The sequence below is a fragment of the Dicentrarchus labrax genome, unplaced genomic scaffold (genome assembly GCF_905237075.1).
Source record: "Dicentrarchus labrax unplaced genomic scaffold, dlabrax2021, whole genome shotgun sequence".
Taxonomy (NCBI): Eukaryota; Metazoa; Chordata; class Actinopteri; family Moronidae; genus Dicentrarchus; species Dicentrarchus labrax.
In genome coordinates this window covers 18,118,398-18,141,620 of record NW_026136709.1, presented here as the reverse complement: position 1 = coordinate 18,141,620, position 23,223 = coordinate 18,118,398, and the positions used below count along the sequence as shown (strand labels likewise).

The window sequence follows — 23,223 nt, the reverse complement described above, 5'->3', positions numbered from 1 at the left end:
ACACTCATACTCACATACTGGTCACTGGAAGTTCAACATGGCACCTCATGGCAAAGAGTTCTCTGAGGATCTGAAAAAAAGAATTGTTGCTCTACATAAACATGGCCTAGGCTATAAGAAGATTGCCAACACCCTGAAACTGAGCTGCAGCACAGTGGCCAAGACCATACAGCGGTTTAACAGGACAGGTTCCACTCAGAACATCCCTCGCCATGGTTGACCAAAGAAGTTGAGTGCACGTGCTCAGCATCATATCCAGAAGTTGGCTTTGGAGAATAGACGTATGAGTGCTGCCAGCATTGCTACAGAGGTTGAAGGGGTGGGGGGTCAGCCTGTCAGTGCTCAGACCATACACCACACACTGCATCAAGGTGGTCTGCATGGCTGTTGTCCCAGAAGGAAGCCTCTTCTAAGGATGATGCACAAGAAAGCCCGCAAAAAGTTGGCTGAAGACAAGCAGACTAAGGACATGTCCTGTGGTCTGATGAGACTAAGATAAACTTATTTGGTTCAGATGGTGTCAAGCGTGTGTGGCGGCAACCAGGTGAGGAGTACAAAGACAAGTGTGTCTTGCCTACAGTCAAGCATGGTGGTGGGAGTGTCATGGTCTGGGGCTGCATGAGTGCTGCCGGCACTGGGGAGCTACAGTTCATTGAGGTCACCATGAATGCCAACATGTACTGTGACATACTGAAGCAGAGCATGATCCCTTCCCTTTGGAAACTGGGCCGCAGGGCAGTATTCCAACATTATAACGACCCCAACCACACCTCCAAGACGACCACTGCCTTGCTAAAGATATTGAGGGTAAAGCCGATGGACTGGCCAAGCATGTCTCCAGACCTAAACCCTATTGAGCATCTGTGGGGCATCCTCAAACGGAAACCGGAGGAGCGCAAGGTCTCTAATATCCACCAGCTCTGTGATGTCGTCATGGAGGAGTGGAAGAGGATTCCAGTGGCAACCTGTGAAGCTCTGGTGAACTCCATGCCCAAGAGGGTTAAGGCAGTGGTGGAAAATAATGGTGGCCACACAAAATATTGACACTTTGGGCCCAATTTGGACATTTTCACTTAGGGGTGTACTCACTTTTGTTGCCAGCGGTTTAGACATTAATGGCTGTGTTGAGTTATTTTGAGGGCACAGTAAATTTACACTGTTATACAAGCTGTACACTGACTACTTTACATTGTATCAAAGTGTCATTTCTTCAGTGTTGTCCCACGAAAAGATATAATGAAATATTTGCAGAAATGTGAGGGGTGTACTCACTTTTGTGAGATACCGTATGAGATAAAATGCCAAATATAAAACAGCAACAACATAACATGAACTAAATAATATTACAAATGGCATCAGAATTTTTTATTTCACATCAGTAATACTGTAGGTATTATACAGTAAGTGTAATACTGTTACAGTGTAATGACTGTATTAATTCAAAAATCACATTGCTCCACTCAGAAACCTAAACCTACAATTTATGATCTGCCACATTTTTTGATTCCAGTCAAAAAGTTAAGGCTTAAAGTACCCGGTTAACGCTGCGTGAATCAATAGTAACAATGGATGAAATGACTATGTGCAATGTAAAGGGGTTGCTTGTCACCAACTTTACATTCCCAGCTTGAAGAGTGCTTTAGCCTAATTACCCTAATTGTTTCGGTTTTATAGCCAACAAAGACTGCTCTTAATGCTCCTTTTTCCAGCTGCATCAGACAGTTGTTTTCAGAAAAATTTAATAAACCCACTGTGTGCTACCTGCCCAGTACAACTCAACAGATGCGGTGGTGGAAAACAAAACAGTGTTAGGAGAGTGAATATTGCATCACCACCACAAATGAATGCTTCTGTTGCTGCATGTGTGAAAAGGCAATCGCCAACACATTCACCCTAACAACTTCATAAGGTAATTACATTGTGTTTTTAGCTTTTTCCACTGTGGCCAAGTGGCCAAAAAATAAATTAACGCATCTTCAAGGTTATGGAACGGTCATGATTAAGGTTGAACGAAACAAACATTGACTTTTGGTAAAAGAAAGGATGCAAACAGTCAAGTTTAAGTACTTGTTCACTTAACATGTTGTCCCATGGCATGCTAATCCCACCTTGGCTACTGAGAGATGGCAGTAATTATTGGCGCAACCACAAGAAGATGCTTGTCAGGAGAAATACAAGTTATTAAATTCATAAAAAAATATATATAATATCTGTCCCTTCTACAAGTGATGTATGATATACATGACATAGGGTACATTTAAAAAGAAGAAGAGCCCCTCAGAAGGTGTCTTCATCTCCTCCCCCATACCAAGGGGTAAGTCTAACCAAGTAGGGTCTAGGATTACAAACAGGTTGCTCCGGTCCAAGCTCCATAGTAGAAGACTCCAGTGAGCTCAGGGACCCTGTGGGAGAGCCTGACCCCTCATATGCATAGGTTTTTAGGCAGTCAAATGGGGGAACATAAGGATCACGATCAGCCTCCGCCAGCCGGTCCAGAATAAACTGCCTGAAGACCTCGTCCTCTGGCCCAATGAGGTGGGACTCTCTGAGGGACATTCGTATGCTGGCCCTGACGTCCTCCCTCCACAGCTTCCTCTCCCTCTTCCTGGGGTGGGGGCGCAGCGGGACGACCGGCGGGCAGAAGTCCAGGTCTGCTCCTCCACGCCCCGGTTCTCCGTAATACAGCACCTTCTGTGACACCGTCTCCGGCAGCTCCAGATCCTTCACCTCAAGTCCCTCCTGCTGCTTCCGCCTGTGTCTCCTCACCATCAGCATTAAAATTGACAGGGCTGCAGATACAACGCAGTAGGAGATTAATACAGTTAAACACAAGGGCATGAGCTTAGTGTGAAAAAAGCATTTAGGGTGCCTGATGGAGCATGCACATAGAAAGTACAAGTGCACCGAACATTACAGTGGCCAGATTTGTTTTCTTTAACTTATTGCAGTCACAAAAATCTAAATGAAGGCAAATTACAGGCTATAAATTATATATATATATATATTTTAATTTAAGGTTACACATAAATAAAGAATTATTTTATTTGCTCCATGTGGCACAGAGTGCTAAACGTGTTTATTTTTTCTGCAGTGTTTTCACCGGGTATTGTGCTCATCTGACAGAATGTTAGCATAGCAGGTATTGTCATTAATCTTTCATGTGATGGGCACAGGGAGGACACAAAGCAGCCGAGGTCATAATAAAGCTCTTCTCTATGCAAACCCATCAATGTCCCAGGATGGCATTGCTACTGATGTATTGCAACCAATACGCTCATTACCTGACATCCTTGCGCTGCAAGCTTTCAGCATTTTAAAAGTGTGTGTTAAAGGCACGCTGGTGAGTTTTAAAAAGGGGATTCAAATGAAAGTGCAAATTTGTTAATTAAAAATCCTGCAATTTAACACACATTTATATACTTGCCATAACGATGTGAGGTGGAACTGCTTTAGCTCAACAGATTCGCTGAAAAAGAATGACTTTTTATAACACAGTATCAATGAGTTTGTCATTGTTTCATATACTCTGTAATTATTTCCAAATGGAATTGACTGACTTTTTAGGAGTTTGATCCTTGGTCTCCTCGATATCTAATGACAATAAGTGAAGTAATTATAGGTGCCGAGCATTAAGATGCCACTGTTCACTGTCTTCAGAAATCTCATTGTGAAGCCACAGCGCAGAAACAATCAGCTCACTAGTACACTTCCCTCTTCCTGGTTAAACAAAACAAACTACCTTTGCAAAATGCCTCTCAGAAAGAGGAATCGTGTTTAGTCAGATGTCAATATCAGTAAGGTCTTTTGAAACTTGGCAGAACAGGAACCTTGGTAATACTCTGGTAGCCTCGTTATTGGCTGTGAATATGCCAAACTCCAGAAACAGGATGTTCTTTTATATTGTTAATCAAGTAAATAAAATGGAGATTAAAAAAGAATCACTGTCTAAACTTTTGCAACAGTAGCTAAAGCATTTTAGCCAGCAAATTAACACTAAAAAAGCCAGCTACCAGACACTACTATGAAGTTCACAAAGTCATCATATTATCTTTATCTTCAAGTGCATGTTGCTTGTCTTGATCAAGGGAAAAAATGAAAGTCTTGTAGATGTGAAATGTATAATGTCTGTTTGAAAATAATAAAGTTTAAAACAAAAAGGTGCTACAGAAACAGAATCAAATAAATAAATCTTAATTTATTTCATCAACTGATTGGAGGTTGATGGAAAACAATAATGCTTTATTTTATTTTTTACAACCTATTTTTACTAAATTAATATTATTTATTGGTGTATTCTGCTATATTTTGTCACTTGACTGATTACATTTTGTCAGTTTTTGGGCTCCATATTTAAACAGCTTTCATTTTAATTAATTATTTTTCAGCATTACTTTTTAATTTTCTGATTTTAAGACAGACCCAAAGAGACCAAACTCCCAAAAAATGTGTTGATATCCGTAAATCCTTATTATATCATAGTTCCATATTCTAGACTGAGATGGGATGTGAATACATGGTAGGATCATTCTTGCTTACCTGTGAGAGTGACCAGGCAGACCAGAATCCCTATCAAGGTTTGTAGGCTGACCCCCATAGACAGGGCGAGGGCCTTCACCCCCCCTGTGGGACAATGACCGGCAGGCTGGCAGCTGCATACACTGATGGTCAAAGTGCTCGTGCTGGAGAGAGCTGGAGAGCCGCTATCTGTCACCACAACAGGCAGGAGGTACTGGGTTCGATCCTTGCGGGTAAAAGTACTCCTGCGTGCAACGATGCCGGCTGTATTGTCTAAAAATGAGAGAGGTGCACTTTTCAGTATTCTTCAAAAAACCATGAGTACCGCTTCCACTGGGAGTGTTGATATTTTGGGGGGGGGATTCAAAGCTGAATAACAAGTGAACTGACACACATAATGTGATTTAAAATACAATCTAAGCTCTCTGAAAGGCCCAAACACCTTGTCAAATCAAATTTTCAGTGTGTACAAAAGTAAATTTGGAAAATCTCTTTCAGCTTTGGGTTTAGCCGTAAGACTTAATCAAGACACTTGAACAATAACTTTTCGGGAGTCAAATATGCCTGCCTTGTGGCATATGGGAATGTGTTTTATTAAATGTGTTCCTTCTTTATTCATTATTCATTTCCTGGTTGCTGACTGGACTGCTGTGCTTGCGTGGCTAACCACCCATACACTCCACCTGCATGCATTTCATTCTAACTTATTCGACACATTCAAACATCACTCTGCTGCACACTTTAACAACATTGTTTGTTCGATTTTGACTGCCCATTTTCATTATAAACTTGGAAAAGGGTTGACTGCCCACTGAGTACAAGGCAAACACTTTCAATTTACTTACTTGAGAGGCTGTCAGCCACAAATACTACATTCTGCTGAAGGATTTCATTCCAAAATGTGGCACAAAACACTTCATGTACATAGTGCTCATTTAAATTTAAATTCTTGTTATCATAAAGAATATCCTGCCGCGGTCACACAGTTATACCACTGCTCATACAGGTTATGGTTTAGCTGCAGCTCACCATCAGTATTCCAGCCACCAATTGGACGTAAGTATGACTTCATCTGTTTTCATGTATTCATTTTTGCCCCACAGCTAAAAGTCAGTCATTTGCAAGATGAAACGTCATGGTGCGAGAGATGTAATAATAGAAATTTACTTTATGCTGAGGGTCTCAGCAACAGTGCTGAATCATTCAGCAGCTGGTTCACTTATAGGAAAAATCTACCAAAAAAACAAAACAATTCTGCTATTGGATTGAATTTGGACAGTGAATCTGTGACTGACTCTGTTGTTGTATCGCAGTCAAATCAGCATGTTTGATGTTATCGCTGTTGTAGTTTTTTCATTCACTATAGAGCAGCTCCAAGATTTGTCATCATTATCAGCAGGAGCCTTTTTCCCTCTGCTATTTATGTTCAAACTCACAACTACAACTGAGCACTACAATATTATATAAATAAGATATTCAGGTTTTATTTTGGGGTCTTTGTCCCTTTTGAGATTTCGGGAAGTACCCTTATTCGCTTTCATGCCAAGAGCTAGATGAGAAGATCATTACTACTCTCATGACTGTCTGCTAAATATGAAGCTAGCAGCCTCTTAGCTTTGCACATAGACTGGAAACGGTGGGGAACGGCTAACCTGGCTCAATCCATAGCTTAAAAAATCTGCCAGCAGCACCTCTAAAGCTCACTAATCAACACGTATCTTGTTTGTAAGTGTAAAACCGACAAGTTGTGAAGTATTTTCACCAAGAGGTTGCTAGGCAACCGGTGGAAACTTCAAGGAGTCCCTGTGTCCATCCAAGAAATACAGCACATAATCCTCGTAAAACCAGATTTTGTTAGTCTTATGCGTTAGTTTTATGTATGGATTAAACAAATGAGCTACTTGTTAATGAGGATTATTTTAAGCCAAGCTAGATTTTTCCCATGTGTTTCCAGACTTGGTGGAAGCTAAGCTAACTGTCTGCTGGCTGTAGTTTCATATTTATGGTACTATTTATGGTACTCTTGGCAGGAAAGCAAATAAGTGTGGTTCGTGAAATGTTAAATTAAGCGTAAAATAGATTTAGAGCTGAAGAGGTATCATGTGTGCCTAAAAAATAAATTAAATATAACCTTGATTGTCTCTGATAGTGAAGTTTGGATTGATATGCTTCTCAGGGACCATAGAGAAGTAGAAGTGGTGTCCTTCCACAGGGTCGTCTGGATCAACAGCACTGAGCAGCTGAATGAGCTGAGAGACACAAAGACACATTACTAAGCAAGTATAGGAAACACAAGTGCCACATACACACACCAGATTTCCAAGGAGGACTATGTAATCATATACACCTTTCCTTTGTCAGAAATATGACCCTCATTCAGCAACTGACGATGTTATGTATGTAAAATGGTACAGTACTGTACAATAGTCAAATGGGTCATTGTGAGAACCTCAATCTTTAAAAAGATGTAGAGAATAGTAGTACAATATGATTTTATTTTTTTACTGTATACCTTCATGGAAATTCTCATTGCCAAACTGTTAAATGGTAAATCATGAACATCAGTGTATCATAATATACATACTTCTCCCGCCTGTGTTCCTTCACAGATATATGGCTGGTAATCTCTTGCAAGCCTTGGCACATTGTCGTTTATGTCCAGCACTTTGATGAACACCACCACAGAGGAGGATAAATGGTTCTGCGCTGCAGTAGTGAAGATAGACATTTGCTGGAGTCCACTGGGTGCATGTATCATAAATGCTTTGTAAAAGCTCTGTCAAAATAATACTTAAGACTGATAAATGTTTCCTCTGTTTGAAACACAACTGTGGAGCAAAAAAATGGGCATCAGTGTTTCACAGCTTTCTCCAAACCAAGACCGACTAAACAGTAAAAAACTGTTAAAATAAGTAAATCCATCTATTGAAATTTTAGGGTTTGTATCACTCTATACCAGTGGTTCCCAAACTTATTTTTTATTTTTAGTACAACCCTGTCAGATGAACTCATGTACCCCTTTATTGACACCACCAATGCCACTGACCATGTTTAATTAACTTTAAACAGGATGTTATTTAGTATTATGAATAATATAAATTGGACATTTGACAAGCAATGTTTAGGTCGTTTGGTTAAATTTGTACGAGTAGCATTTGGAATGGCTGAAGATGGATGTTTACTATCTGTCCATGTAGGCTACTTTAAGCTAAGTAATTGAACTGTTTAATTAATTGCTTTTAGCTTAACACTCTTTTCATTGATTTTAGATATTCATTACTTTTAGCAAATATTCATTACTTTTAGCAAACAATTTCAACTGTTTATCTATTACTTTTCGCTATTTCAACCATGTATTCTTTCATCATATATATATTGCTGTTAGCGAACTACAGTATTTCAACCATTTCCATTTCACGCACTCTCAACAGTGAGAGTATTGTACACGTGTTACAGCAGACTCAATATATATTTTTAAAATCAAATTGTAGATTCTATTTGTTCAAATAAGTTACTACACAAGCTTTCTATTTAACCTCTGGCAACTATATGGTTGGGAATCACTGCTCTAGACGAAGATTTATCATCAACACTTTGCTGTGAATATATCCTGGACACGTTTATGACTGAGTATGGCTAAATGTGCCATAAATTGGCCCTATCAACAAGATGCTTTTGTACAACACAAGAAATTCTCCTTACTTGCTTCCTTAGCTTCAACCGTCACGTTGTGCCAGTTTGAAGTCTCTCTGTCCAAAGCTTTAGCGACGGTTATAGTTCCATTGTTTGGGTCTATTTTGAAAGCTTTTGTGGTATCACTCCTTTTGTCAATTGAATATCTGGAAGGAAAATCACAGAGACACACACACTTAGCAGGCAAGGTTGTTTTCTAGGCAAACAAAACATTGTGATACCACTGGGAGATTAATTAGGCAAACTGCTCATTTTTTTTAATCTGTTGACGGATATCCAACAAAGAGACTGCACACATAAGCTAGTGTGACACAGCGACAACATCTCACACAGATGTCATAGACAAAATTTGGTGTATTTTTCAGTTATTTTAATGCCATATTATTTCTAATCTGACCACATACTTTTTCTATTTGTTTATAAATGTGGAAAATATCATTGTAAACATAGTGAAACTTTGTCCAGTCTTTTTGGAATTGAATAGTCTGTCTACACAATGTTACAGGTGTAGTAGCTATGGTGACATAATACACATCGCTGTGTCTTGTTTCCTGATAGTGGGTGCCAAGTTAGGGCTTGCATTTTTGAATATAAAAATAGACTTAAAGGAACATCCACAGACCAAGCAAGCAGAATTATTTGTGAAAGAAATATTTGCTTGTTATTGCACAGGTCTTTCACACCTCCATACCTTTAACACTCATTAATACAAGTGATTATAACACCATGGTGAATTAGAGTAAGCAGGATTGAAAACAGGCCGAGTAATGAATCATTTGTATGAGCCACTTTGCTGATAACGATGTGGAAAATAAGCCAATTTGACCAAAGCAAACTTAATCATATTTAGCAGAACTGTGGAAACCCCTAAAATGTCAGCCTGAATTTATTAATCAATGAGACACTGTCACCAAAGGGACAGTAATAGACGCAAGGCTGAGGATGATATGCAGCACCTGCCACTCTTAAGCTCTGTTGAGATGGACTACAGGCACCAGTACTGCTGCTGTCTCCTCTGCAACGTGCCCCACTTGCAAATGACTGCAAATCTCAATTCCATATGCCACCTCGTATGCTGCTTTATTACATCCCCACGTCCTAGCCACGTCGCTTTGTGATAATACCATGGCAATAGATAGAAAAGCCTGTGAGGTATAAAAAAAATCGTCATGATTTATTCAGCAGGGCTCATTTCCTACTAAAGTAATATGAGATAAATATGACCATGTACAGGGTATCCAGAGATCAAGGGTAAAAATGGATGCACCGAGCCAGTAACATTATTTGAAATGGAATGATTTTTCACCCTGTGGAGGAAGCTGTCTAGGAACGTTACGCCCCCACCAGCCTGGGTTTCTACCTCGTCATTATCATACTGGCAGTTGGGTGGCAGATGCCATTCTTCCTGGTTTAGACGGTTCACATTACCTGATGGGATTGTTGACTGTGTCAGTGTCTCTGGCGCTAACAATGCCAACCACAGTTCCCGCAGCTGCATTCTCAGGAACTTTCCACTCGTAGACCGGTGAGAGGAAGACTGGCGGCTCGTCCACATCCTCCACAACAATCTTGAGCGTTGTCCTGTCACTGAACTCCTCCAAAGTCAGAAAACGAGTGTCCACGTGGTCATTGACCGCCTCTGCGGCCATGACAAAACGTCGTTTAGTTTCAAAGTCCAAAGGCTGTGAAGGAAAGCAATACCTTTTACAATTCATATTAAAAAAAAGTGGCTGTTATAGGCCTCTGTTTTAACATCGTTAAGCAAGCTCGAAGAGTAACAGCTTTTCGAGTATGTTTTGCAAACTTGTACTTGAGACAGATAATCACCCCTGTGAAAGCAGGACGACTGAGACTGGATAGTACAATTTAGTCAATGTCAATAAGCTACCAGCTGTGAGCATGCACTTAAATAATGCTGCAATTTCAATTAACATTGTGATGCTAGTAATAAGAAAACAGCATGCAAACCATTACCACGTTCCCAAAATGATTCAGAGACAGAGTCAATAATGCTTTTTTTCAGTATCTAAACTGAAATCTCCTGTGCTATAAAGTAGAAGTGGGAAAAAATAAAGTATGAAGCACAAGAGTAATTTAACAATCAGCATCATTCTATATTTGAGTATTCTGAAACTGGTTATGAAACAGTCTCAATTTAATACTGATGCCTCTATGTGACCTACATAAACAAACAAGACCATCAGCAAGAAGATTGGCTAATTCTATACAGTTATTCTTAATGCCTGCAACCGGGTCAGATTTGGTCAGTTTCCCATTGAAATGAGAGAAAGGAAGCTGTGGAAATACAGGACTGATGTCTGTATATTTATATTGAAAGACATAAAAGTGGTGTCAGTCTTCTCATCTAATTCCCGAAATATCTCCCCAAATAGCTCCCAAAATATCTAGGTTTGAGTTAGTTACACAACAGTACTGTTATTTTACCAGATTGCCAGTAAGGGCTTAGACAGTTCACAATTCCCCAAGAGAAATACAGCCCCTTGTCACCCTACAAAACAAACTGTATTGTGGTCACTCTTCTAACTTGTCAATTCTGATAAAAACTGGAACCTTTCAGTGCTGATGGGAAACCATTAAAAGTAAGTAAGTTAAAGAAAACTATTTACATTCAGTGTTCTTATCTTGTAACCTAGCATACAGTAGTTTATTGTGTACATGGGGCCAGACTCTGCTCCTATATGTCCGTGACCTGGAAAAGAGATGATATTGCTGTTTCTGCCAGGTGTATGACTGTGTGTGATTATTGGGTCCCGGTGCCAGGCTGTTACACTGTTGCATCTGGTAGGCTCATTAATTTTTTAAAGAATTATTTAATTTTTTTCGTTGTTGTTGTGTATCTGTGTGCTTTAACGTAGATGCTGCTGCGGTCTGCCAGCTGTCTGTCTGTGGCGAGGCGTGCATGATTATTGGGGAGTGATATGTTGCCATGCCCTCTATCAGGTGCAATGATTTTTTAAACTTTAGTTCACATTGGTGTCTGAAAGTTTAATTAAATCTTAAACACTGGTGGTTTAACAAGGATGGTAATAATTGCATATAGTTTTTGTAAAAATAATGTTTCAGGACCTAATGGTTTCTGTGCCCACCCACATTATAATTTCTGGCTACACTACTGCCCTTGAAACAACAGATTAAAAATTAGATATGAAAATAAATATACTGAATTCATATACAAGACATTCACCTTGGCTAGCAGAACCACTCCTTCCTGCGTCACCGGGTCTGTTTTGATGATAAAAGTGGAGCTTCCCTCCAGGTCATCCTCCAGACTGTAGGTCATTCTGGCATTCGTGCCAATGTCTCCATCCTCTGCCATAATCCTGCCCACTGTGGTGCCCACGGCTGCATTTTCAGGGATGGCAAAGGCGTACAGGTCTGAAGAAAAAAGGATGTTTTGAAAATGATTCATGTTGACACCATTAGCCTGAGACGTTGAATGCTGGAATAGGAAATCAAAAGGAATACAAGCTCTGGATGATACCAAATTGGTTCTTTGCAGTGCGTAATGATAGCTCACGTTTAGAGACAAACAACAAATAAAAAAGTTACTATAGTAAAAAATCACCTACAGGACTTAAGTTGTTAACAACTAGTCAAGAATCGGCTGGTGTGTAAAGTGATAAGAAGGGAGAAGATTGTGGTGGAGGGTCAATTTGTGTGAGTCACAGATAAATTGTGGCAACTCCACATAATCCCAGCCTAACTCTAATAAGAAGATGAGAAAATGTGATTGTGTCTTTGAGGGACTCTATTTGGATGGCAGCCACAACTGGGAGGAGCTCTACAGCAACCAGCTGCTCCTGAAAAAAAAAATCCCTGCTGATAATAATTTGCAATTATGGGACAAAACAGAGGGCACAGTTCAAAGTGAAGTATGGCCATACAATATTTATAAGGAGTTTTGACTGAACACAGAATCCATGGGATACAGTTGTACCAGCAATGAATGTCAATGTGACATTAATAGTTAAAAGTATCATCCTTGCTGTTTCCTTTCTACAGAATTGATTTCTTTCCTGGGCATTCATTCAGTGAGGTTTATCGCTGAGAAGTCTAGGTTTGTTTCCAAAGGTCATGACAAATGTCCTTTCATGTGTGAATGATTAAATTCATCCAGTGGGCGACACATGTACGTGTGCACACGCAGAACATCCCCATCTCCTTCCTCGTCTCTTTCCCTCTATCTGTCTCTCTTATTCATCCAATGTCTCCTTTTAATTTTGGCCGTCTGAATAACAAGACGTGCACCGCCGAATGCAGCGCTGGCAGCACAAACCACCCACCCGAACCGGAGAAGTGTGATCAAATAAATACCTCTTAGGTATAATATTAAACATCTCCTTGCAGTCTGCAACGCTTTGTACCCTTTCATTGATTCCCTTAGTGTGTATGGCCAAGTGTTTGCATCACTATGACTCATACTGTATGAGTGACTCACGGTGCTGGAATGTTGGTCCATTGTCGTTGACATCAGTTAGGCTGACGGTTACTGTTGTGGAAGAGGAGTAACCGCCACTGAGGCCTAGCATATCCTTCACCTGCACCACCACCAGGTACTGCTCTCTGGCCTCGCGGTCCATGTTTGGCCAAGATGTTACAATAATCCCTGCAGGTGGAGAAGGCAGACTGAGAGGAGGGATACAAGAGGCAAGTTGAATTCATTAAGACAGCATCAAGTGTATCTGTGGGTGGTTTTCTATCTTTTTTTTCATATTTTTTTCAACAATGTAAGTAAACAAATTTTGCCTCAAGTAGTCTTTGAGAGGCCTGTGTAATACGTGCAGTAAAACTACACCACAATAAACTTCAAGCCTGCAAATGTAATCAATATACAAAGACATATCAACAGGGCTTTCAGACGACTTAATGCTTTAGTAAACAGTGGAACAATTTAAATCCAGACAATTATATCGACCTGGAAAATGTATGCTATTTTTGCCTTGTAAGTCATCATTTCAGCCACTGAGTCATCTAATCTTGTGTTTAGATGACATAGGATTTTCAGCAGCCCTTTGCCATTCACTGTTCATCTAGTCATTTAACTATTGTATTGTGAACACATCTGACTAGTGCTGTACATAAAGTATCTACTAGAGCTGTTTTAGCCACCGGGCCATGTAACACTGCCAAAAAATAAGTTGTTTTTTTTTCAAGGATAAGGAAGGTGTTTTTGTTCATTCTTCCCCATGAAAAGACCAAAACCAACTATTTGTTAGTCTTTCAGTACTTTGTGCAACAGAATGGCTCATTCATGTGCTTTTTTATAATGTTTTTATATTTAATGTTTTGGACGATAATGGAGCTCTATGGCACAGATCAATCAGATACATCATACTTTGGCAACACAGGCAATACTTTTAGGATGGAGCATTGCTGGTTTTCATGGGCTTTTTTGACAATAAGAAAATATAGAATTTTTCTAAATGCATCCTCATAGTTAAACTGAAGCCATGAGCAAAACTACAACTTAGTCATTTGGAGTCAACTGCTGCCCACTCCTGAGTGAAAACTTAGCAATTGGTTTCCTAAAAGTCAGATTTGCCCTTTTACATATTGCATTCATTTGCATTTTGACATTTTTTGACGTCAATAATTCCCTCCCCGAACTCTCCACAGTTCAGGTCAGCAATGTGTGTGGGAAGTGTTGTAACTGCCCTCTATATACAAGTAAATAGTGTAAATGTACATGCATTGGCATCAGTTGAACTAGTAAACACTTACATTTTTCCGAAAACAGAATATCTGTTGTAAGACATGACATGAAGTTGCCATGGGAATCTATGTAATTCTCAAGGTGAGAAACATAGTCTGAGTTGTGAAAAGTGACTAGTACCAGAGGGACAAAGCCCAAAGACAAGACAGTTCCCTGTCTCAACAGCCGGATATTGGAAACATTCCTGCCCTTCTGTCTTTTTTTAGCCCAGTTGTTGTGAAGTTAAACATTATTTCTGCACAGCCAAATCTCTAGTCTCTAACAGCCTAAACTATGATTGATGAGAGATCTGTGTTTGGACTTAAGGATGGTTCAAAGTAAAAGCCTCTGTATCTCTCAGTGGTACCCGTCTTTGGCTCCACAGAGAAGTAGGGCTCCCCCTGCAGGATGGAGTAGATGAGCTTGGCGTTGTTTCCGAACATGGGATCATCAGCATCTGTGGCTGTCACCTGGGCCACCGTGGTCCCTGTGGGGGGGGAGCGGATCACACAGTCAGAGTTAGCTCAGGCAGCAGTTCCAGTCGACGGGGAAATAAAGTGATTATGCCACAGTCCCGCAGGGTCTGTCTGTCTGGCTCAGGGGGGGGAGCAGTGGAAATGGAAGAGGTGTGTGGAGGGGGTGAGGTTGAGGTAGTGTGAGAGGAGGGATGTTGACAAAGGGGCGAGAGTTGGGGAGGTGGGGGTGGGGAGCAGCGTTGGCCTTTCGCAACTCAGTAAGGCTGTGCAGGTGTGTGTGACAGCCTCTCCAGCCCTATAGCTACGTCTCTCTCAGTATCCACCTGCCCCTCATTTCCTCTCCTTCGCACTCTGATTCAGTTTCACCTCTCTATCTTTCACACGTACTACCCTTTTCTCCGCTGACCATATCCTTCTCCTCACCTTGCTTTCTACAGTATCTTTCTCTCCCTTAGCCCTCTTGTCTATCTCATTCTTTTTTTTTCCCCAGACAGCACTCTGTTCTTCTCTCACAGGCAGGGATTTACCTCAGCATTTCTTATTTTCAGTCGCCTGCACTACAACCTTCCCCTCTCACTTTACCTTTCTCAGTCAAATGCATTATGATTTATTACGAGTGAGATATTATGCTGCAAAAGCAGATTACATATAAATTGAAATGGTAATGTTTGTGGTATGAAAGGGCAGTGGTTATAATAACATTATTTTAGAAATTTAAGGCATCCAAGCTACGATTCAGAATCCAATACTTTTGACTTCCTGAATGGGGACAGATGACAGACATTCATATAACCTTTTGTTCATTGTCTTCAGTCAAGATTTAAGTTAAGAAAATTAATTTGAAAAGTAGGATATATCCTTAGAAAATGAAGCCAATAACAAGTTTTTATCTGTTCAACAGAAAATGTTTAACTTTTATTTGTGAACAAAACTAATCTGTTGTTTGTATGACTAATATTTTCAATACATAATTCTCTGAAACGTTTTAATCATGACAAATATAGCTATACATTTGAATCTTGAATAATGCCATTGTTTAGTCTATTCCAAATCTTACCAGAACATTTAAAAAACAAATAATATAAGGTCTGTTTAACACCCCAAAAAGACAGAAAATAATATAGGTGTAAGAAAAAAATGAATTCAAACAGCTGTGTTTGGAGCTAAATGCTAACGACAGCATTGCTCACAGTGACAGCGTTAAGGGATTGTTCGACATTGTGGGAAGCATGCTTATTTCACATTCTTGTCAAGTTGGAGTTAGATAAGAAGATCAATACCCCTCTCACATCTGCACTGTAAATACATAACTAACAGCCAACACCCAGTTAGCTTAGCTAATCATACAATGTGGAAACAGGGTGAAGCAGCTAGACGGCCTCAAAACCGTACCAGCACTTCTTAAAGTCACTAATTAGCATGTTATATCTTGTTTGTTTAACCTATATACAAACGGAAGTGTAAATTACATATACCCATTTCATAGTCTTGGTTGGGAGCAGTAACTCCCTGGAGTCTCCACTGGTTGCTGGGTAACAATGACTCCAGGAAGTTACTGCTCCGGAGTTGTTTTACGTGTTAATTAGTGAGCTTTAGAGGCTACTGTTTTCAGCTACATATTTACCATAAAGATAGATGAGAAGACTGATACCACTCTCATAACTCTTGGCAAGAAAGCAAATGGTTTCCATAATGTCGGACTATTCCTTTAACGCGCTGATGTTTCAGGGTTCAGGGTTCAGGGTTCAGGTAGGTTTATAGGGTCTCAGTTTAGAGTGTTAGTACACTAACATTTACTAATTAGCACAAAACACAAAGTATAGCTGAGGTTGATGAGAATGTTAGTGAGTTGTGCAAAGCATTTTCTCGTAAACCAAAGTACTGGACAAATTGACCTGATGATGGTGCCAAATGAAAAGCTTGGGGGGGGTCACCAAAGTAATTACATTTCAACCGGCGGGCAATAATAATTTAAATACAAAATTTCCTGGCGACCTCTAACAATTGTTAATATTTTTCAGTGAAGTTATCTACCAACCGACTGCCACTGCCATCCACTGCATGCCTGTACTTTCAATGTGAGGTGCTTTCTCCTTGTCTTTCTTAAACATACCAGTTGGACACATCTCAGGAATGCTGGATACATATGGTTCGTTCTGGAACTGGGGGACATTGTCATTGATGTCCTGCACCTTGATGATGAACTCTGACTGGGGTTCCTCTGGTTCATTGGTCCTCCTGTTGATAGCCTGGGCTTGAAGGACATAGAAGGCCTTTTCCTCACGGTCGAGCTTCTTCAGTGTCCGGATCTCACCAGAATACTCATCTATCTCAAACACATCTCCGGCACCTTCTCCTGTTAATATGTACTTGATAGAAAACTCGCCTCGGTCAGAGTCAGATTTGAGCTACAAAAAGAGGAGGGGATATATAAAAGCTTGATTTTTTTTTTTTAGAGGAAAACAGACAACACACAGTATGCATGTTCAAAGGGAAGTACCGTATCAAGGACATGGAGGACATTCAATCTGAAGCGGTACCTGGCCAATAACGCGAGGAGTGGGATCTTCCTCTGGGACAAACAGCTGTTTCCAGATCCAGCCTCTCTTCAGGCGACGGTGCAGATGAGTGGACCCCTGGGCCAATTGCTGGGCTTCCAGACCCTGAGTACCTCTCATATCGCTCAGCACCCCGCCAGGAATCATAGAAAAGGCCGTCACCATGGCCAAAACACTCGGCATGCTCATTTTTACTCTCCATCCGTGCATTTCCTCTGCACTGCCCATGATTAGTGGAAAGAAGATAAAGGTGTATCTGGTCCAGTGCTACCAATTCTTCATGCAACGGCACAGTAATTCATGCTCCTGGCAGTGCTGTATCCCACCTTGTTAGGATGTGGTTTGTATGCATGCTCATGTCTCTGAAATAAAAGTTAACAATTTAATTAATTGCTGCAGTGACAAATTTCCCACAGTGCACAGAGATACCAAAATGAGGAAATTGAAATCTGTGGCAGCAGTACAAAATCTGAAAATCGAGTGTTTAATTACACAAAGCTTTAAGTACATATGTGAAGTATTTTATATTTTCTCAAATGACAAAGCTACATAAAAAGCCAGTGAATATTTATATGAAATTAGAAGTGGATTTTAGTTTTAATTAAAGGCAAATCTAATTTGAAGGAAAAAGAGATGACTGTCCTAACTATCAGTGGTTGAAAGGCTGTAAAGTAGTTCAACTAAATTGGAAAACATAGGCATTACAGTATTATGTTTTTGTGTGTGTGAAAACTAGTTAGCAAGTGTGCATTAAACCAGTTACTGCAACTACAAGAATAAACTGTTGAAAACCTAAAGGATAAATGTTTGAAATTGTTGCAGCAGCTATTGGATAAAGGGTTGAAATAGCTAAAAGTAATCCACTGTGTAACAATTTCAACCATTTATCCATTATGTGTTGTTGACGTTAACCACAAGTATTTCAGCCGTTTACGATAAGTGGTGCAGATGCAGCACAGCCACCACAAATCACCTACACATTGTCAGTTTAGTATAGAAACATCATTGCAGTCTAACAATCTGAAAAGTTATGTCAAATCCATTGTACAACAACAACTCAGATAACACATTTAAGCAAGAAAACCAGAGCAGAAACTTTATAGGAGAGAGACAATCCCTTTGTCTGAACTCTCCTTTTTTGTCTTGCATCCTGCAGTCCTGCACAGCAGCTGAAAACAGCCCTCTGTTTTGAATTCAAACAAGGCTCTGTATTGTGTTTCATCGGGGGGAGCAGGGCCTGAACATCATTCCTTAAGCATGACACTGCACTCTGCAGCTGACTAATGAAGACTTCTAATTAGATCAATGTCTCCCCAGACATGGAAAACAGAGACACACATGCCTCTGACAAACTATGAGTCGAATCGATGCACCAATTATAATGTGCGCCAAGATGAGGGTCAGGAGTATAAGGGCAATGAAAGTCAGACAGGAAATTAGTTACGACAACACAAATAAAATACAAAGTGAAAACACTTTAATTGAAACAAATTAATTTCCTTTATATAAACTTATTAACTATGCTGTCTTTTATTTCTAATAGTAACAATAACCATCCACTCTCAACTCAACTCGACATGTTACTGTCAAAAAGACCAAAATATCACATCACGGCTTTGTCATCCTATGTTACCAAGTGGGATCACTAAATCATTTTTCATGAAATGAGAATGGCAATCTTTTTGTCTCTACTGTGTTTGGCTCAAAACTGTAATGTTGTTACTTTCCTATCATCTTAGACTTTTGTCTTTTAGTCTTTTACTTTGAAAAGCAACACAAATTATTTGTCTAGACATGAAACCCTGAACCAAATTTTACTGCTCTCCATTCAAGCAGCAAAGCATACATCAGCACTCAGTGGGATCAGTTGTTATTAAGGGCTAGAAGTCACAACAGCCATAATTCTGAACAATTTTAATAGAGTTTTTTGACACTGTAATATCAGCACATAACATATACAGTCATACAATGTGGATGGTTTAATCCAAAGGGCTGAACAGGAACACAAGTGCATGCATTTTTAGCATGGGTGGTCCCAGTGGAAATTTAAAATATAGAGTATACTGCAGGAAGTTGTTTCAGCAGTTTGAGTAGTTGCAGTATTAATGCTTTAGCAGCTCATAATGTTCATGTTTAATCTTGTAAAAGTAAATTAGCCGTCAAGACCCATTTGTAATGAGCTGGTAAAATCAATTACTGATGCGGGCTTTCAGTTCTGAAATTCAATTTCGATACAGAACGTGAATGAAAGTATGTGTTTGTGCTTATGTATGTCTTTACGGGCCGTATTCATATCTCCGAGCATTGCGGAGTGACATTCCAATTAGTGGCCACTGAATCGTGAGCTGTTATGGTCTTTCATAGGGCTGCCAAGCACGCGCCCAAACTGAACGCCTTGAGCCAAATCGAGACAACAGCCCTCAATGATGTTACTCTGAGCAACTGCTCAGCTGCCAACATGCCAAGGAGTCTGCTTAAAAATCTTCCTGGGGGTATCAGCCCTTACTGATGTGGCTGGAATAGTGCACAGGTCAACAGATGTTTAGGTGCCAATTTAACAAGATGGGCCTTTCTAGAAATAAGTGATGAAATTCTGGGAAAATAATGGGTATGCCAAAAAACTCCCAGCTCCAGGTCTGTAAATAGCAAAGGCATTAGGGAGCAAGTAAAACACATGTCCATGTGTGACAGGCAGCTTGATAGTGCTTGATAATAATGATGACCCTGCCAAAGTCTGATTTTAAAAGCATTAAATATAGGGATAGATCCGTTCCATGTAACCCTTTCATAATATAAATGTGTCAGTTATCCTTTAGAGGTGTATAAGTTCTGAAAGAAATCAAGAGAAACTAAAAATATAAGAAAAAAGAAACACTATTTAACCCTTTGGTCAATGTTCTCCTTTCAAAGGAAACTCTCATTTCTACATGACATGCACTACATGCAGAGTGCCCTGAGGTTGACAGCCATTCATTACCTCTAATAGGCCTTCCTCCCATTTCCAGCAGACTTCCTGTAGCCTGTATGTACAGTACGCACATGACAGAATGACAACGAGCTGCAGTCTCACAATGTTAAGCACTAGATGCGGTGAGACCATCACATTATTTTCCTATATGGTGATGTGTTCTAGCTAATAAAATGTCGCTCTGTTGTAGAAATGGTTCCAGGATGATGTTAAAATGTGTCTAATGTGCCAACGCAAATGTTGAAACGCAGCAATAAAGAAAAAGCAGCTTCTACCTGACATTGTGGATGACACAATCAATATAAGTGTGCAGTGCCAACGCTAACTGCTACATGATGCTCACTTTGTATGAGCATTAATTATGTTTTGATTCAAGCATCAATCTTCTGACTTGGTCTTATGTAGGATAATTGAAAAAAGAAATGGATGGGTGTGAATTATTTAAAAATGAAAAAAGCTGAAAACGTGACGATGGATGTAAATATGGACTCAAATCTCACATTCAATCTTTTGGAAACTTGAAGAAAAATCCAGCCTTGCGTCTTTAAGATTACCGTTCCAAGACAAAACGTCCTTAATTGGTCATTTGGGAGCTTATCATGGACTTGTTTACTGTTCAGCTCTGTAAAACAATAACACTAACATGTAGTTTACGTCTCCTAAATCAGGACCTCAAATGAGTCCAGAGACTGAGCTAGAACACCAGGGGAATGTCAAGCCATCGTGTTCTTGCAAATAAGTAATTTGTTTGAGTTTATTATGTGCACAAGAGGAAATTATTGCTGTTTAGCAAGTGTCACGACTTTCGACTGACATTTATTAGAGATAGGACTACATCCTATTATTTGTCTTCTTTCTTTTTCATTGAAAACAATTAATTGATACTCCACAAGAAAAGAAAAATAACGATGAGTGGATTTAAACTACAGCCAATTATCTATAAAGACTTAATTACAGTGATAAAAAGAAGTTTGTGACAACGTTTCAAATTAAACATCAAGGAATATCCAACAGAAACATTCTGAGAACGGATGATCATCTTAATATACCCATTTGAAAGGCTAAAGCGAACTTGAGTATCCACTACGCTGCAATGTTCACTCCTTCAGTCTTTTCATTTCTATTATGACCCAATGTTCTGGGAAGATTATGCCAAATCATGTTAGCATTCTCTGGACATTTCTCTCTTTTACCAAGGTTTTCTCCTCGCATATTGAGGATGTTCTTCAGTTAGAAATGGAGTAGTTGTCCGTCACCGTTTATGGCCTTTGCATAAGTGCACTAAAAAAATGTACAGACAAGCTATTTCACTGAGAACATGTTTGGAATGAGCCACCAACAGAAAGGTCATGGAGGTAGTACATTCCTGTTTTAATCATGTGTATTGTTACTACATACTGTAGGCCAATACTTAACATGGGGTGAAAAAAAGTTTATATTTTTATGAAATAAACTTTTTAGATGATAAATACTGGTGAACTAAAAAAAGAAAATACATATTTTACACAACTACATCACTTATTAGGAATTTAAAACATTGTCAGTTATTTCAGAAGGTACAACACTATGAAAAAGCCAGAAGCCATCTTAAGAGAGCCAAGAAATGTAATGATTCCTTGCTGTGACAAATACAAAGAACCCTTGAAACACATTTAGAATTGATTGTGTTCAGTTATTATGAATTTCAGCCTTTCTGCTGCTGCTTTTATGTTGAAAACCTCTTTACTCTTTGTATTCCTCTATACATTCTTTTCTCGACAATATATAAAATTGCATCTAATTATCTTCTGACAAAAGATCATCTCTTATGGGATGTATAGTGTCCACCAACACACCCACCTGTTTGTGTGATGCTGCTGTCCCCCAATCCACTTGTCACCAACCGCCGTCAAGAGAGATGATCGCAGGGTGTAAAGAAACACAATCTGCTTGACTAAATACCCTGGTACTGGAAAGCAATTCAGTCACCACAATAGCAGAAGCAAATGCGCGTAATCCCCTCCGCTGACGACCTCCCCTTTTCTTCTTCTTCTCTCCCCATTTCTGCCCTTTTCAAACTTCCTGGAGAAGAACAAACACAGGCTCTATTGTCAGGGACTCGCATCTGAACACTGCAGAACACTCACGGCCTTCATCACCATGCAAATAGTCACAGCCTAGACTTAACAAATGGATTTCTATCTTTTCACCCTCTCTGGTTTTTTCTTCCTATTTTGGTGAACAATCCGGTGCTTATTAGAGTCGAGCTGGAGCATGGAGGGGATGGTAAATCATTCACTGTATACGGCCACTATTTCTGCTAGTGATAGGAAGGCAACAGTCTGTTTTTTGACATTCATGCCGAGGGAGCATGTTGTTCCTGCATGCCTCATCCCGATACGGTCAAATTTAAAAATTGACCTGTCATGACACCAAGTATGCAAAATCACTTGAGATGTTGTTGGTCCTCCACATTCCCCCGGTTGTTAACATGTGCTGGTAAATAAAGGGTGTTTCAACTCTGCCTTACCCCAGCTTCTCTGTCTCAAAAACTTGAATCAAAACCAATCTATATGGCCTTTAGAGAGCAATGTTTGGAATATAGAGCCGGAGACACAAAGGAGGCAGACACGCCATGAAGCGTTGTTCACAAAGCTGTTCACACAGCCTGGAGCGCCGCAATTGGCTCACACTCTGGAGCGATTGTTTCTGCGTCTGATTTATTTTTTCCGTAAGGCGAGAGTAAATTGAGAAAACACACTGAAAATCTGTTGTAAATTATATATATTATACACTAAATGACCTTATTGTGATAAATGCTGAAATATGCATTTTACATATATATATATATTTCAGGTTCTGGACAGCACGGGAATAACAAACCATCAGAAAGAATGGCAGACAGCAAACCGAAACACGTGTATCTATATATTGCTGTGATTTCGTATCGTTTACAAAGAAGGAATAAAATATATTAAAAACAATTATTTTGTGTATACAATTCTATATAATTTATTAATTATCAGCATCTCATTGTCCAAACTGCCCATGTTTTCTCCTTGTACGGGGGAGTTATGTAACATCCAGTTTTTAAATAACATCTTAGAGGACGGCAAAAAGTTAAAAAAAATATCCACTAATATGACATACGGTTTGCCATCCACTGTATGCCAGAAGGAGAAACTATGGAGGCCGTGAAAATAAAAAATGCAAAGTGCCCTATATAGAGCTAATTTTTGGTTTCTCTTGAAACATGACACTTCAACATGGTGCCCTCCATGCAAGTGGATACACTCCATCTAGATGAAGAACAGCTCAATC

At 39.7% G+C, this 23,223-nt stretch overlaps 1 protein-coding gene across 2 annotated transcripts; it reads right to left on the bottom strand.

Moving 5' to 3' along the window:
* Positions 1 to 1,343: 1,343 nt before the first annotated feature.
* On the bottom strand, positions 1,344 to 21,896 carry cdh19 (cadherin 19, type 2). Of its 2 annotated transcripts, XM_051411037.1 has the most exons (13): positions 21,763 to 21,896; positions 16,938 to 17,317; positions 16,511 to 16,805; positions 14,289 to 14,408; positions 12,668 to 12,835; positions 11,414 to 11,604; positions 9,637 to 9,890; positions 8,218 to 8,354; positions 7,100 to 7,221; positions 6,647 to 6,764; positions 4,537 to 4,788; positions 3,425 to 3,466; positions 2,692 to 2,789 (listed from the first exon to the last, which is right to left on the bottom strand). In XM_051411037.1, the coding sequence occupies exons 2-12, from the start codon at positions 17,181 to 17,183 to the stop codon at positions 3,450 to 3,452; spliced, it is 1,920 nt and encodes a 639-aa protein (XP_051266997.1). In that variant the 5' UTR covers positions 17,184 to 17,317; positions 21,763 to 21,896; the 3' UTR covers positions 2,692 to 2,789; positions 3,425 to 3,449. The 2 variants fall into 2 exon arrangements, with proteins under 2 accessions (XP_051266996.1, XP_051266997.1); XM_051411036.1 differs by lacking the exon at positions 3,425 to 3,466 and having other exon boundaries at positions 1,344 to 2,789.
* Positions 21,897 to 23,223: the final 1,327 nt, after the last annotated feature.